At 35.6% G+C, this 18,513-nt stretch overlaps 1 protein-coding gene across 1 annotated transcript in view; it reads left to right on the top strand.

The window, feature by feature from the left end:
* The window catches only part of LOC121432219 (decorin-like), a 50,505-nt gene extending 32,816 nt beyond the window's left edge, over window positions 1-17,689 (top strand). The window contains exons 3-5 of the mRNA XM_041630073.1: window positions 6,337-6,720; window positions 11,953-12,336; window positions 17,679-17,689. Of these exons, the coding sequence (XP_041486007.1) occupies window positions 6,337-6,720; window positions 11,953-12,336; window positions 17,679-17,689 (779 nt within the window). The remainder of the gene's footprint in view (window positions 1-6,336; window positions 6,721-11,952; window positions 12,337-17,678) is intronic.
* Window positions 17,690-18,513: the final 824 nt, after the last annotated feature.

The raw sequence follows: 18,513 nt of genomic DNA, 5'->3' as shown, positions 1-18,513 counted from the left end.
TAATCACTTTTAAGATAGAATTATGGCTTGATTCGTACTCCGTTGCCAAGACAAAACAATTTCTGTATTCACAACAATTACTCGTTCCCAACCAATGTAGAGGGCGGCATGCAATCACTGAAGCACAGAGATACGATCTTACGTGTAGAGGCAACTCTTTTCGCGCGTTTTTAATTTTCCATAGGTTTTTGTACATAACAAACATGGAAAGAGACAAGACGGCCAGTTATTACGGATGATTGGCCCAATCACCAAACTTCAAGATTCATGTTTTACTCCCGGTTACTTTAAGTAGAGTATATAATTTTATGTTTTTTTAATGATTTTTATGATTTCGATCACTCTATGTATACTGTTAATTTTATATGTATGATTTTGAATTCCATATACATGGCACGAAGTTTTTCTATTATTATTTCACCCCCGGTGTATCGAGACTGATTTTTTTTCATTTAGTGTAGGCCTGATTATGTACAATAGTTCTATGGAGAATAAAAAACAATGAGAATCAGATTTCAAAATGAGCAAAAATGAGAAAATAGGGATAGAGATAAAATAGTTCAATTTGATAAAAATAAAAACATCATGGAAAATGACCGATTTATATTGTGTATTTTTTTTCGCTCGCTTTGCTTACAATGTTTGCAGCTTTAAATAGATTTTGCCCTCTCCGGCATGTCTGGCCCTAAAAAATTGAGACCTTTAAAGCCACGCACCCCCCCCCCAACAAAAAATCCCACACAGAGAGATATTGATAATTTCCAATTACAAGCTCATAATTATTGACGCAAAAAAATTGTCGATTGGAGCTGAACAGCACACAAAACCACACTCGATCTACATTATTTACTTGGACTTAAAAGACAAAATGAATGAACTCGATCGGTGATGAGCTTGTGTACTCAAAAGATGTCTTTTATTCTTCGAAAATGTATAAACTATAAATTAGAGAGACGAGTCAACACGGAAAATTACGGTCTTACGTGTCTCTCCGATCATCGTAGAGATATTAATGAATATTCATGAATTTGTTAAGTGAGCATAGTGCGCATGTGCAATGAGCAACAAGTTCGGAGGAAAAATTTATAATTTCGCGGACGGCGAGGGAATATAGCTCCTAGGTGAGATAATAATCTCCCGCGTACACTATACTGCCGACGATGGCCATTTTCATTGTAAGTCCTATCAAGTTGAATTAAAAAAAGGCGAAAATATATTTTTCATTTTTCAAGGCCCCCAGAAGCCCCAATGAATTTTTAAATCTTAAGTGTTCACCCGTATCGGCCGCACAGAAACGCTGTTAGCGTAACATTTCACTTACACGTACTGCGCTAACAAAGGGTCCTGTTACGACCGGTATTCTCGCTGCGATGGTTAATGTCAAAGTAATGCATTATTTACATCTGGGATCAGCGCTTGACATCACAATCTGTATATCATTATTCATTTGAAAGGACAAGTCCACCTCAACAAAAAGTTAATTTGAATAAAAAGAGAAACCTCCAACAAGCATAACAATGAAAATTTCATCAAAATCGGATGTAAAATAAGAAAGTTATGACATTTTAAAGTTTCACTTAATTTCACAAAACAGTCATATGCACAACCTGGCTGGTATGCAAATGAGGAGGCTATGACGTCATCCACTCAATATTTTATTTGTATTTTAGTATATGAAATATTCTAATTTTCTCCTCATTGTCAAGTGATACAACGATTAATTCCTCCCTGAACATGTGGAATGAGTAATGTTTGATACTATGTGGTTTATTCAAGTTAGTCCTTATTGTCAAATCTATAAAAAATGAAATATTGTTTAATTCAAACTATTTTGTACATTAATGACCTGCAACACGTAAGTGACATTTTAGAAACTACATTATTTGCTGACGATTCAAGTTTGTTTTTATCTGGTAAGGATCCAAGTCAATTAAACAATATCCTAAATTCTGAAATGGAAAATATTAACTTGTGGTTCCAAGCGAACAGACTTCAAATAAACACAAAGAAGACCTCCTTTATGATTTTTAAGCCAAAAAATAAGAAAATTGAAGAAAACACAATAAAATTATATATCAATCAAGTTGAAATTTAAAAAGTGCAATATACAAAATTCCTTGGTGTTATAATTGATGACAATATGACTTGGAAACAACATGTAAATAATGTTTCCATGAAGATTTCTCAAACGATTGGTGTACTTAATAGACTTAAAGGTGATCTTCCATTTCATGTTCTTGTACAATTATATAATACAATGATACTAACACATCTAAGCTATTGCAATATCGTATGGGGGGATTGTGCAAATTATTTAATGTTACAACTATTTCGCTTACAGAAAAGGGCAATTCGGTAATAACAAATTCTTCATACTCAGCTCATTCCCATCAGTTATGCTGTAAGTTAAAGAATCTTGAAAATATATGATGTACACACCCTTCAAATTTCATGTTTTTATATTATATGAATAAGTTGCCTGAAACATTTGACGGTTATTTTACAACGAACCGAAGTATAAATAAATATAATTCAAGATTATCTGATAAACTATATATTCCTTTTTACCGTCATAATTTCTCAAGAACAGTCATAAGTTATAGTGGACCACTCGTATGGAACAATTTGCCCCCTGAAATGAAACAATGTCCTTCTTTGAACTCGTTCAAAAGAAAATGTAAATTTTACCTGTTAAATAATAAGCTTGTCAGTTATGTTTTATGTTTTTGTCTTTGTTTTGTTTTATTGATTGCTTTTTTTAACTTCTTTATTTTTTGCTTTTGCTTTTAATTTGATGTTCTTTTTTCTACAAGTCTATTAATTTGGAATGATCTTGAGATCTTTGTTTTTTAATCTCAAAAGTTGATTGGAAGATCCTGTTTTGTTTCCTTATCAGTTATGAATGTAAAAAGGGAGTAGCCTAGATAGGCCAATGACTTTTTGTTACTCCCTCACATCCCATTCATATACTTTATATTTTATGTTTGTCTTCAGTTGTCAATTTTGTCTAAATAATGTACAACTTTTAATGTTGTGTTACTCAAAGATTAACTCACTATTACATTGTACCCTGTTTTTTTAAGAGATGTGAAATAAATGAATTTGAATTTTTAATTTAAAACAATAAAAACAAAAGAAATAGTGAGCTATGGATCATCGACTGACTCATGTAGTTGTGCATATTATCACTGTTTTGTGAAAAATAAGCAAAACTTTAAAATGTCATAACTTTCTTATTTTACATCCGATTTTGATGAAATTTTCAGCACTATGCTAGTTTGATTTTTCTCTATTCAATTCAATAATTGTTCTCTGGGGTGGACTTGACCTTTAACAAATCAGCTACTAACATAAAGGGTAGAATGACCGCTACACAGAAAGCACTGTTAAAGCGCCGTTGGGCGCGAGTGTTGTTAGGGGGTTTGAGTTAGGCAAACTCTATCATTAATTTGTGCGTGATCTAGATTTAACTTAAGATTTAGATATGATTATTTGCATATTCGAAAAGTTTAAAATCTTGTCTACGAAAGGGAAAATGAATGCATTTCATATAGGTCTTCAAAAATTTCCATATTGTTACATTTCAAACATGAAATGACAGCAAATAGTAAACATGAAGCTAATTTAAGAAAATATCAAATACGTTTTAAAAAGATCAAGAAAATTATGATATTACGATGGAAATTCTGTCAAAAAAAATGTTATACAACTTTTCATCAATTTCTTTGGTTTGAAATGCAGCTCTTCACAGCCGTCACTTATCATGTTCATGATAGTGTATTTGCTAATGATGATTATCATGCGATAAATAATCATCAGCTACTGTTCTTCTTTCCAATGTAGGGTCTATTCTTAACAATCTCTTCAAACACTTAAAAAATGATATATCTTGGAAGAAAAGAATGATGAAAAGGATCATATCTTGGCACTAAATCAACACCCCCCCCCCCCGCTAAGGGGTACTCCAGGCTGAAGAAAGTAATACGGTTTGAACAGGAAAGTGAGAGAAACAAAACACTGACAAATTAGTAAAATTTTGAAATGAATACAAAAAAATGATGGTATCTTAAAATTTTGCATTAGGCCCTATTTCGGTGAAATTCATATTTTTGTCTTCAGGAATATGCAATGAGGGTCTGTTGTATCATACAAAATTAGGTTCATTTAAATTTTGTCCATCCAGAATATTGCTTCAAAGATCATCATTTTGTTACTCAGGCGACATACACACATTTGAGACAATTACGAGTTCATTTCAATGAAATCAGGAAAAGGAGAAAGAGCTGTAGACGGATATGGCATCATCTTTCCACTTATTGCATATTCATGGCCACATGTTGCTCAATAATAAAATGTGCAAAATACAGTATTACATTTTTAATATTCAAGAATTTTGTTATTTTTTTCAGATTTTGATGACATTTTTGCTCATCTAATTTAACTCCATTTATTCATAAATTATTGTTGTGAGGGCCCGGAATGCCCCTTTAATTCGGTCGAGGCCTACATTTAAAAGCCCCCTCACACCTGACCGAATGTAGGCGGACGAAGGGTGACGAATGGGAAAAATGAACGAAATGCACGCGAATTCAACGAATTCAAATAAAATTTCAGTCAAATCATGTGATCAGTAACTATTGTCAAATTTTATCAACGAACGGTGAGCGAAGGATAAATATGACATGCGAAGGATATCGATTTTTCGGTTCACAAAAATTGCGGCCGAAGGCGAGGGAAGGTTTGATATAACCCAATAAGACGAACGAACAGTGAGCAATAGTTTGATATAGCGTGCGATTAGAAACGAAGACGAGGGAATAGATCAGGCAATATTGTTCGTTGTGTCATCGTGTTGCTTCGTTACAGGTTCTTTCGAGATCGGTCCACTGTGGCAAAAGCGCGAAGGGGGACTATGCGCGACAAAACACACGAACGATAAACGAACGACTACTGCAGACTAAATGAGAGATGCGATTTCAAACAGATGACCAACGATTTTTCAATTCATCGGGAAATTTTAAACATGTTCAAAATTAGTAACTCAGTAACTATCTGCCTCGGGGATTGGGATCTGAAGGAATTTGGCAATAACTACGTGTAATGCAGAATACACATTTTCAATTTTCTTTTCCGGGACTCCATACAACGGCAGCTCTAGCAGCATAAATTTCTCTTCTATTTTTTTTTTGGGGGGGGGGTATTCTCAATGGTTTTCAAAATTGGGGCATGATATCCTTTTCGATCTCTCTAATTTTACTTGTGTTGAACGTACCAGCGTTTTCTAAATCTTGCATGGCTTTCCTTTTCACCAAGTTCAACTTTCATCATCCGCATATCTTAGCTGACGTTATCAAAACGTGAACTCATATATTTCGTCATTTCCTTACTCTTCCATTTACTCCAAAACATAAAATGGCTAAAATGTCTTTTTTTCAACAGTTATTCTTCGTCAAATTATATTATTCTTTCATGCGGACATAAAACAATATACTACTTAATCGGATTATAATTAGATTACTGCCATGCGTAGGAGAAAACCATAACTACCTGGTAATTAAAGGAAAATGAAACCTTTGGAACAAGTTGGCTTGTGTCAAAACAGAAAAATCAAAGAATAAGAACAAAGAAAGTTTGAGAAAAATCTGAAAATAATTAGAAAGTATGAGCATTTGAATATTGCAATCACTAATACTAAGGAGATCCTCTCATTGACAATGCGACAAAGATGTGTGATGTCATGTGTGAACTAGTTAGAGCCGCTAGACACTTTTGTTACATTAGGGAAGAAATGCAAGAGAATATAGCCCCTGGTTCAAGCAAGGAAGTGGGAGTTCACTGGTTTACGAAACCTGTAAAGATGAGCAACTAGTAAATTCCTATAATGATAATAATTCCCCGAGGTTGTGACGCTACTAATGATTGGGGTTACGACGCTGGGTAATTAATTGATATAGAAAACAATCAGAAATCTGATTCTCTATAGTATGAAAACTTCTAATTTTCTGCCTGATATTTAAGTCGAAGCTGCCTCCAGTACCTGCTTAACTATGATAGTGTCAAGAGCTTCTTAACATCTTCTGAAAATACGACAACCAACAAAATTATCGTGACTGATTACGTGAAAGAGAGGATTTTGATTTTTTTTTTTCTTTTCACTTTTCGTCTTGAAAGGGATACTGAATGAAAAAAAATGAACCTTTAAACTAAATCATATTTCTACGCAAAAAGGAATACTGTTTCGCTTCACACTGCATATTCCATCGAATGCTTACAACCCATTTGGCACGATGAGGGTGCTTATCTTTCTGTATATTCTTGTCTTGTTGGGAAGAACAGGTCAATCACGATGTTCAAATCTTTGTGAGTGCAAGCAGGGGAGGACTTTGGTCGATGTGACATGCACAGATCTTGATGATATACCTCAGGATCTCCCATGCAACACTGTTTTGCTTGACTTGAAGAGCAATTCAATCACTGCACTCAAGAAGGAGTCATTCTCATGTCTCGGAAGCTTAATTGAGCTTCTCCTGACCAACAACCGTATTCGCTTAATCGAGAAAGGAGTCTTCGAGGATGCAACCCAACTGCAGTATATTGAACTTGATTCAAACTCCCTTCAAAGGATACCATACCTTGGTACCTTACCGGCTCTCCTGAAACTATCAGTCAACAGGAATTCTCTGAAAGAGTGGCAACAGCAGACCCTGCGTGATCCATCAGGTACACGACTTTCATCGCTAAAACTGGCATTCAACAAACTCCAGAATCTACCTAAAATCCCATTTAGAGTATCATCGATAGATTTAGAAGGGAATGCAATCAGGGACATTTCAACACCTATTTTTGCTTACCCCAAATTTGTATCAAATTTGTGCATTTCATACAATAATATTGAATACTTGGAAAAGGCACAAACGATGAAAAATCTGAAGGTTCTTTCACTTGAATACAACTATATCAAAAGCATCAGTGAAACTCTATTCACTTGCTTTCCTTCAATAAAAAGAATCTACCTACAAGGCAATAAAATTGTCGATGTCTCTTTCTTTTGTAACATGCAACGTTTGGAGTTCATCTCATTGGAAGATAACCAAATCAGATTTGTGGGTAGACCCGCATTTACCAACATTTCCAAAATAGAAACCATCAAATTGAATGGCAATAAGATCGATCAATTTTCAAACGATATGTTCTTTAACGCACCGTATACTCTAGGTCTTAACTCCAACAACATTTTAGCACTAGACGCAATGTATGGAAGATATCATTCAAACGTGTATATTCTGAGTGTTAATAAAAATCATCTGCGAAGCGTTTCTGTCGTACATTTTCCGACGTTAAATTCTCTTTATGCTACTCACAATAAGCTCACAACTTTACACTTTGGAATTTTCGGACACAAAAATATTGAATACATTAACTTAAAATGGAACTGTATTTCAAATTTAACTAATTTTGACAACCTCACCAACCTAACATACTTGGGTTTAAGTCATAACCTTCTTACCGCATGGGATCATAAATACCTGACAGGTCTGCCAAAACTCCGTTATCTCTTTCTAAGCAACAATAAAATGTCAGTGCTTTCAAACTTTACAACATTGCCAGAACTAGCAAAGTTAGATTTGTCCCGTAACAATCTCCATATGATAGAAAACTCAACCTTTGATTCCTTACCAAACCTTGCGGAATTAAACCTGGCCGAGAATGAAATATCTTGTCTAAATTTTGTCCGTTCGATTACACTACTGAAGAGGTTGAATGTAAGTCATAACAAACTTAGGGTAATCGATCGTCAATATTTTTCAAGTTTAATCTCTCTCAGAAAACTGGATTTAGCTTTTAATCTCATAACAGAGGTTAACTCCCTAAGCTTGACTTCTCTTGAAAGGTTTGATATCAGTCACAATTTGTTAACCCATTTAAATTTAAATCATATCTTTGATACAGAACAATTGATTTATATGAATGTAGAGGCCAATGGGATTACGGAAATCATCTCCATGTCAGCCTTGCATATAAACATTAACAATAATGCTATCGGATCTTCCAACTCAAGTGTTCTATCAGGAAACAACATTTTCGCCCGCAATAATAACCTGACAGACTTCAAACAGATAAGGATTTCGCCTGATTTGGTCGGACTTTACCTGAACACGAACCAAATTGGTTCCATACCGAATTTCACCTTCGTGTCGGCATCTTCACTCTTCTTTCTCGAGTTGGATGATAACCACCTTGTTGATATTCAACCTTTAGCTTTCATTGGCCTAAAAGATGTCGTCAGATTGAGCTTAAACAGAAACCGTTTGGTGTACCTCCCCGCTGGCGTGTTTTCACACATTGAGCAGTTGTCGTATCTCAGGTTGAGTGGAAATCCTCTGAAGTACATTTCGAATCAACAGTTTTCAGGAGTGCAGGGCCGAATAGGTACCGGTATAGATTTGTCTTGCATACCCCTTTCGTACACGTCCATAGAGGTATTAAGAGATTTGAAAAATGTTCAATACCTGAGTCTTCATCAAAGTTTTGCTTTTAAACAACACTTTATAAGAAACACTACTATACAAGCAGACTCCACTGTTGAATTCCCAGAACTTTTGATATTTAAACTTTCTTCACTTAATCTCGGAAATAACTGTAAGGAATTGTTAATGAACAATTTGGCGGCACTTGATTTGTCTAACAATTCCTTTACTTCAATTCCCAGATACTGTCTACCAAAAAACAGCAAGGCATATAATCTTTATCTGTCCGATAATGAAATCAAAGTCATTTCTAATGATTCATTCGACAAGCAACAGCAGTTCTGGATGTTGGACTTAAGTTACAACAATATTATATCATTCGAATTCGGTTCCTTGCAACATCAGACATACTTGACCGACTTAAATCTTGAGGGCAACCAACTCACAACACTTGATAGTGGGTATCTTACGTTCTCTTTAAAATCAGTAAGAATTAACTTTGAAAGTAATCCTTGGTTATGTGATTGTGACCTCATCAAGACTTTTTTCATCCTACATCCAAACGAGAAATCCATGAAATGTGTTAAACCTGCAGCATACGCCGACACTTCAGTGGCCGAACTAGCTGCCGCAGACAATTTTAGTTGTCGCCCACAATTGTGCTCTCCATCATATCAAACCCTGCTTTCGTTCGTTGGTGAACAAGTTGAGTTACCTTGCCCAGTCAAACATTCAACATCAAGCAACACTTACTGGTCAGTACCGCTTCAAGATCTGCACTTCTCTGATAGAGACACCTTACCCGATGGAGTTTCCATTCTTCCTCATAATGCTCTTGTAATCACTAATGTTGCCGAAAACATGACTGGTTTTTACACTTGTTGGAGTGAAAATGAAGCTGGGCAAACGAAAATCACCCTCAAATTAACTGTCAGGGAAAGAAACAGGGAAAATATTGAAGACAGAACTGACTATTCGGCAATGTTAGTCCAAAACTGGACGGACAATCTTCAATGTGGCAAATCTCTTGCTACTACCATGACTACTAATATCATGAGTAATAATTTGCTATTATCGATGCTTGCAATGCAATCGATCTACTATTTTTTTCTTTTTTTAAACTACAATTGAATCTTCAGGAAGTTTCAAAATCTTTGTTTTGTGTTTTTAAAGTGTAATTATGGAAGCTTAACATTTTGAGCAATGTTTGTGATCCTAAAGAAGATGCGTACATAACTAAATAATTACTTTGAGCGCGAAGCACAAGGTGAACAATTTTGTCATCCCGACCGAAGAACTAGACATTCTAGCAATGGCTCTTGGAAGCGGTGGTGTTAGGGGAATTTTCCCCGGGGATACTGCTTCTCTATAGGCAGCACACCCAGGAATTCTGGTAGGTGTTAGTTTTAAGAAATGGAGAAATGCAAGTCAGAATAACCTTCATTTTTACGATGAAAACTTTTTTTTTTGCTTGCTTTCTTGTTTGTCAAATTGATCTCAACACCCCCAGTAAAAAAAATCGTCCCCAGGGCTCTGAATCTAACCACGTTTTGTGATCATGAACAGGATAGGTTTATAACTAAACAATTGATGCGAGCGCGAAGAATAAGACCTAAAATGGGACACTTATTTATGTTTTTTAAATCATGAAAATGATGGGTAATCTGGTATTTTCCTACATTAATAACAGGAGCGCGAAAGTGGATAATTCGAGCGCGTTTTAAATGAAGAACATGTATCTCAAGAAACATGCGTGGGTGTGTGTTTTATCTATACCTAGTATTTGGGCATTTTAAATACAAATATTTTTATTATAAAAATCAATAATGCGAGCGCGAAGCACGAACTGAAAAAAGAATATTCCAATCTGAAGAAGGGTCAATTCAAGCATTGTTCAAGCACTATGTAGGTAAATTTTAAAGTGGTTACGGTAAGCATTTAATGAACGGTGCGAGCTGAATTTTTTAATTATTATTTTTTACCTGGGATCGGGACATTTTCTCACAATATTTAAAAAGAATGATTACAAACTAAGAAATAAACGTTCAAAATTGAACCCCGAAAGTTTGATGCAAAATTAGCACTCTATGGGTTCTTAGTGTGTACCTTCCTATTCCTCTTCCCAAACTCGAGATGAATTCGTCAATATTGCATTCTGAAAAAAGGGACAATGTAATTATTAGGAATTCACGGATATTATCTTATTTATATATCTGATAAGGCTTCTATGAGCGTTGAAAACTTGACACTTTAAGCACTTTTTTAATTATGAATAGGATGCATATCTTTTAACAATGCGAGGTATACTAAGAGGTATACATTATTACGCACCCGGATCCGCCTATAAAAAGTGTTTGTAATTTTTTTGTTTATTCATTGGCAAAAAAAGCCTGTATATTGAAATTTCCAAGTAAAAAGTTCCAACGATAAATGAAATCATTTCACGCGCGAAGCGCGCGGAAAATCATAATTTTGTATGGTACTATAGATGTAAAAGCAAAATTTCATATTGCATTTGGTTAATTTGCCAATTTCTGTGTAACTTTATGTTTTTATTGCACTTATTTGGAGGGGGGGGGCAAAACACTCTGCTTGCCCCCCTTATATTTTTGTTTTTGGGGCGATCGCCCCCTGCACCCCCCTCCCAAGATCGACGCCACTGCCGGCAATCCGGTCGTGTTAGTAAATTCTTGTCTTTTATGTCTTGTCCCTTTTGTTCATTTTTCCATTTTAGCTTTTGGCTCATTCCATTCAACCTTAATTTCCGGTTTTTGTTTGCCATTTTGCCATCTTGTAATTTCTTTCCCTTTCTTATTAATCATGGTAATTAGTATTTTTGGATGATTTGTCCTTTGTCATAGTTCTTTCATTCCCTATCTCGCTTTCATTCCGTTTTCCTTTTTTTTTCTTTTACATAAGCTTTCTTCTCACCTTTCCCCTTTGTCCATCCTTTTCCCCTTTCCTCTTTTTTCTTCTTTTCTTCCCCTTCCCTCTTTCTTTCTTTCTTTCCCTCTTTCGTTCCCGCCCCCGATGAAATCCGCCAGGCACAGCCTGCCCCCCCACCTGTTACACCACTGGATCCGACGCTGGGAATTGATGATAACAAATAATCAGAAATCTAATTCTGTGCAGTATCATAAGCTTCTCATTTTCTGCAAGATATTAAAGTCGATGCTGCCTCCAGTACCTGTGTAACTATGATATAGTGTCAAGATCTTCTTTACATCTTCTGAAAATACGACAACCTACAAAAAGCGAGGGCATTCATCGTGACAGATTAAGTGAAAGAAAGGATTTTTTTTTTTTCAGTTTTTGTCTTGAAATTGATAACAAATGAACATATTGAACCTTTAAACTAAATTATATTTCTACGGACACGAAAAGGGAAACTGTTTTTCTTCATATTCCGCTGGCTGCTTTCAGCCCATTGGCACGATGAGGGTGCTTATCTTTCTGTATATTCTTGTCTTGTTGGGAAGAACAGGTCATTCACGATGTTCAAATCTTTGTGAGTGCAAGCAGAGGAGGACTTTGGTCTATGTGACATGCACAGATCTTGATGATATGCCTCAGGATCTCCCATGCAACACTGTTTTGCTTGACTTGAAGAGCAATTCAATCACTGCTCTCAAGAAGGAGTCATTCTCATGTCTCGTAAGCTTGGTTGAGCTTCTCCTGTCCAACAACCGTATTCACTTAATCGAGAAAGGAGTCTTCGAGGATGCAACCCAACTGGAGTACATTGAACTTGATTCAAATTTCCTTCAAAGGATACCATACCTTGGTCCCTTACCGGCTCTCCTGAAAATATCAGTCACCAGGAATTCTCTGAAAGAGTGGCAACAGCAGACCCTTCGTGATCCATCAGGTACACGACTTTCATCGCTAAAATTGGCATTCAACAAGCTCAAGAATCTACCTAAAATCCCATTTAGAGTATCATCGTTAGATTTAGAAGGGAATGCAATCATGGACATTTCAACAACTATTTTTGCTTACCCCAAATTTGTATCAAGTTTGTGCATATCATACAACAATATTGAATACTTCGAAAAGGCGCAAACCATGAAAAATCTGAAGGTTCTTTCACTTGAATACAACTATATCAAAAGCGTTGGTGAAACTTTATTCACTTCCTTTCCTTCAATAAAAAGAATCTACCTACAAGGCAATAAAATTGTGGATGTCTCTTTCTTTTGTAACATGCAACGTTTGGGGTTCATCTCATTGGAAGATAACCAAATCAGATTTGTGGGTAAACCCGCATTTACCAACATTTCTAAAATAGAAACCGTCAAATTGAATGGCAATAAGATCGATCAATTTTCAGACGATATTTTCTTTAACGCACCGAATAGTCTATGTCTTAACTCCAACAACATTTTAACACTAGACGCACTGTATGGAAGGAATCATTCAAACGTGCATTTTCTGAATGTTGATAAAAATTATCTTCGAAGCATTTCTGTTATGTATTTTCCGACGTTAAATTCTCTTTATGCTTCTCAAAATAAGCTCACTACTTTACACTTTGGAATTTTCGGACACAAAAATATTGAATACATTAACTTGAGATGGAACTGTATTTCAAATTTAACTAATTTTGACAACCTAACCAACCTAACATACTTGGGTCTAAGTCATAACCATCTTACCACATGGGATCATAAATACCTGACAGGTCTGCCAAAACTCCGTTATCTCTTTCTAAGCAACAATAAAATGTCAGTGCTTTCAAACTTTACAGCATTGCCAGAACTAGCAGAGTTAGATTTGTCGCGTAACAATCTCCATATGATAGAAGACTCAACCTTTGATTCCTTATCAAACCTTGCAGAATTAAACCTCGCCGAGAATAAAATATCTTGCCTAAATTTTGTCCGTTCGATCACACAACTGAAGAGGTTGAATGTAAGTCACAACAAACTTAGGGTAATCGATCGTCAATATTTTGTAAGTTTAATCTCTCTCAGAAAACTGGATTTAGCTTTTAATCTCATAACAGCGGTTAACCCCCTAAGCTTGACTTCTCTTGAAAGATTTGATATCAGTCACAATTTGTTAACCCATGTAAATTTAAATCATATCTTTGATACAGAACAATTGATTTATATGAATGTAGAGGCCAATGGGATTACGGAAATCATCTCCCTTTCGGCCTTAAAACATATAAACATTAACAATAATGCTATCGGATCTTCCAACTCAAGTGTTCTATCAGGAAACAACATTTTCGCCCGCAATAATAACCTGACAGACTTCAAACAGATACGGATTTCGCCTGATTTGGTCGGTCTTTACCTGAAGACGAATCAAATTAGTTCCATACCGAATTTTACCTTCGTGTCGGCATCTTCACTCTTCTTTCTCGAGTTGGATGATAACCACCTTGTTGATATTCAACCTTTAGCTTTTATTGGCCTAAAAGATGTCGTCAGATTGAGCTTAAACAGAAACCGTTTGGTGAACCTCCCCGCTGGCGTGTTTTCACACATTGAGCAGTTGTCGTATCTCAGGTTGAGTGGAAATCCTCTGAAGTACATTTCGAATCAACAGTTTTCAGGAGTGCAGGGCCGAATAGGTACCGGTATAGATTTGTCTTGTATACCCCTTTCGTACACGTCCATAGAGGTATTAAGAGATTTGAAAAATGTTCAATACCTGAGTTTTCATCAAAGTTTTGCTTTTAAACAACACTTTATAAGAAACACTTCTTTACAGGCAGACTCCACTGTTGAATTCCCAGAACTTTTGATATTTAAACTTTCTTCACTTAATCTCGGAAATAACTGTAAAGAATTGTTATTGAACAATTTGGCAGCACTTGATTTGTCTAACAATTCCTTTACTTCAATTCCTAGATACTGTCTACCAAGAAACAGCAAGGCATATAATCTTGATCTGTCCGATAATGAAATCAAAGTCATTTCTAATGATTCATTCGACAAGCAACAGCAGTTCTGGATGTTGGACTTAAGTTACAACAATATTATATCATTCGAATTCGGTTCCTTGCAACATCAGACATACTTGACCGACTTAAATCTTGAGGGCAACCAACTCAAAACGCTTGATAGTGGATATCTAACGTTTTCTTTGAAGTCGGTAAGAATGAAATTTGAAAGTAATCTTTGGTTATGTGATTGTGACCTCATCAAGACTTTTTTAACCCTATGTATACATCAAAAAGAGAAATTCATGAAATGTGTTAAACCTGCAGCATACGCCGACACTTCAGTGGCCGAACTAGCTGCCGCAGACAATTTTAGTTGTCGCCCACAATTGTGCTCTCCACCATATCAAACCCTGCTTTCGTTCGTTGGTGACAAAGTTGAGTTACCTTGCCCAGTCAGACATTCAACATCAAGCAACACTTACTGGTCAGTAACGCTTCAAGAACTCCAGTTCTCTGATAGAGACACCTTACCCGATGGAGTTTCAATTCTTCATCATAATGCTCTTGTAATTACTAATGTTGCCGAAAACATGACTGGTTTTTACACTTGTTGGAGTGAAAATGAAGCTGGGCAAACAAAATTCACCCTCACATTAATTGTCAAGGAAAGAATAAGGGAAAATATTGAAGACAGAACTAACCATTCGGCAATGTTAGTCCAAAACTGGACGGAAAATCTTCAGTGTGGTAAATCTCTTGCTACTACTAATATCATGAGTAATAATTTATCAACGATGCTAGCAATGCAATTGATCTACCCTTTTTTTACAGACTACAATTGAATATTTTCAGGAAGTTTCGAAATCTTTGTTTTGCGTTTTTATAGTGTATTAGTTAGTTGAGGGATTGCGAAAGGCAGGCCTACTTTATATTCTTTTACGGAAACATATTATGGAAGAGCAGTATTGTCATGATTATAATTTTCCAAGTGGAGCACTGTACGATATATTAATAACTCAGCAGTGTTATTAATTCAAACACCTTTTAAATGGTTTATTGCTGTATCTGCTGTGACAAATATAATGTTATATTAAAACTACAAGAACGTAGTTCATAAATCGTTATTAAATGTCGAGTTTATTTTGAATGAAAGGACTGGATCATCCTGGCATCCCGTTACAGAAATAATTGCGTTTCAACTCAATTAAAAAAAAAGTCGATCACAAGTCCTTCATAGACGCATCTTATTGGTTTAAAATCAAGATGGAATTGATTTTTAGAGTTTGGTTTGGTTGCAAGTCTTTCTGTGACAGGCTACTGATGAGAAATTTTAAGTTCTTAAAAAGTAGACTTTGTGGAGCGTTGTGGCCCAGTGGATTAGTCTTCGGACTTTGAAACAGAGGGTCGTGGGTTCGAATCCCAGCCATGGCGTACTTTTTTTCAGCAAGAAACTGATCCACAATGTGCTGCACTCAACCCAGGTGAGGTAAATGGGTACCGGTAGGAAGTAATTCCTTAAAAAGCTGTGTGCGCTATGAACGCCTAGCATAGCCGGGTAATATAGGAGCGCCTTGAGCACCTAACAGGGGGTGTGTGCGCAGTATAAATACCCTATATTATTATTATTATTATTAAAACCGGGCATGGTGGCTCAGTGGTAGAGCGTCTGCCTCATGAACGGGAGGTCGTGGGTTCGATCCCCGGCCGAGTTATACCAAAGACTTATAAAAATGGGACCTTCTGCCTTCTTGCTATAGGCGATCAGCATTCAGACTGGAGAAGGGTATGCAGGGCCCACTGGAAGAGCAGTCTTATGATTGAAGTGGCTACCCTGGGTAAATAACACGTTATTATTGTTATTAATATTAAAAACACTTGTTATCCATGCGTAAAGGACCCCGCATACCTTACGACTGGTCCACATCCCGATTCGCCTTTCTCTCATTTTCTGAAAATGTGGATGAAAAGTCTCTTTTTATTTGAGGTTCAAGTTAACTGTAAGAATACTAATATAACAATTTTGGATATTTGCAAGCCTTTATTTTTGGAGTAGGAATAAAATTATTTTCAAATCTGAGCCAATCATGCGATTTCTATGACGTCATTACAGGGGCAGATCCAGCTTTCGCCAATGGGGGGCGATTTTTTTTTCACCCATATTTTTTCCCGATCTGCCTCTCAAAATGTATTTTCGTTTGTTTCTTTGAAGGGGTAATCCTATATAACAGTCACTATATAGCTTTATTCTTTTAACACAACATAAATGTAGGATTCTTAAGCCCCTTTTAGATAGCGCGAGCTAATTTTTTGTGGAAATTCCATGTATTTTGTCCTGAAAATTGAACATTCTGGGCAATGTTTGTGATCCTGAACAAGATACGTAACTATGTAAATAAATTATTACTACCATGCGATGAAAGTTTTAATATACGTTCTAGCCCGATCAAATAGAGACCCGTTAATGACTTTTTTGTAATTAGCCATGAAGACAATACATAGTGGTATGGTCACCAAATTATGATGGTTAGATGGGGCAGTTGCCTATCCGACTCGTTTACTGTTGTTAATGGTGTTCGACAAGGATGTGTATTGTCGCCATACCTTTTTTAAAATTTATATATGGATGACCTATCTTTGTGATTAAATAATTGTGGTACTGGAATCACTTGATGTATGCTGACGATCTTGTAATCTTTAGTCCGTCTACCGCTGGGCTGCAGAATTTGTTGAATGTTTGTTTGGGATAGATAATGATGTCAAAATGTAATACGAAGAAAAGTCGTGTTTGTTACTTGTGAAGATCACAAGAGTGTTTCCAGATTTTTATCTTTGTGGCGCAAAACTTAATGTTTGTAAGGAGACCAGTGCCCTGTCTTACAAAGAGTTACGATTGATCCAATCAATCGTAACTCTATGGAAATCCATCGGTGTCATATTTTTTTTACAGGAAATTTGTACAATTTCCTTTGTAAAAAAAGAGAAGCACAGTGAATTTCCAAGCAAACAATGAATACATGAATATAAATAGAAAATATTTTGAACAAACATGCATAATAGATGTTGATGTTGCTGGCCACATTGCCATTTGTAGATATTTTCATTGTTCTTTTCATACATTGCTGTCATTTTGTTAGTTTTGTATTCATTGTTTATTTCTATATAGTATCATTTTAGTGTGATTATTTTATACCTTGTTATCTCTATAGGCCTACATAATTATCTGTTCTTTTTTTAATCTAGCTTTGTCTCTGTATATCTGTCTTAATTAATGTATATTATGATGTTTGTTTTTATGTGGACTTCTGTTTTTGCAGTTATGGAATGAAGTTTTGAATTGAATGGAATATTATATAAAATCTTGATAGGATCCTAAATAATACAAAATCTATGTGCTTTTTCTTCATGTTGCACATTGTGTCAGATTTGTTTTTCCATATTTGTTTATATAAGGCTATGATACTCTTGATAAGTTAGACAAGCAAAGAAAGTAATTCATTATTGTTTATTTTACTTTTAAGTATCATCCGTTTATTTTTTCTCGGTACTTTTTTAAACTTCACGTATTTTATATTGTGCACCCCATCTAAGGTAGTATTCCTAGTGGGTCTACACCTCAGTTGAAATAGAACGAAACTAAAGGATAAATACACTGTTAAAAATTGAACTGTGAAAAAAAAGTCATTATATTGGCAGCTGGGACAAACAGTATGAATCATTAAATTACGATGGGCTGTAAAACTGCAAAAATACTGGATAACTGTCAAAAATAACACCATATTAACAAATCATTTAACATGAAAATTACCGTTAATTTACAAATAAGAACACTATCTATACTATAGATGCACAGCAATCAACGTAAAAAGACGATTGTTCGTTGGTACTTTTACAAAGATTATTATATTTCACTTTGTTTTACATTTAACTTGTAATTCTGCGTTACCAGGGTCGTCACTATATCCACCCCTCAGGCTCCCCCACTACTCTGGATATCGTCGGTAAATCTGCGATGACGTCGAGGGGAGAAGAAAAGGGGCAAAAATAAAAAAAAAATAAAAAGAAGGGAGAAAGAAAGGAGAAGAAGAGAAAGATAAAAGAAAGGAAGAAAGAAAGAAAGAAAGGAAGAAAGGAAGGGGCAGAGAAAAAGAG

The sequence above is a fragment of the Lytechinus variegatus genome, chromosome 18, assembly GCF_018143015.1.
Source record: "Lytechinus variegatus isolate NC3 chromosome 18, Lvar_3.0, whole genome shotgun sequence".
Taxonomy (NCBI): domain Eukaryota; kingdom Metazoa; phylum Echinodermata; class Echinoidea; order Temnopleuroida; family Toxopneustidae; genus Lytechinus; species Lytechinus variegatus.
This window is presented reverse-complemented; position numbering and strand designations above follow the sequence as displayed.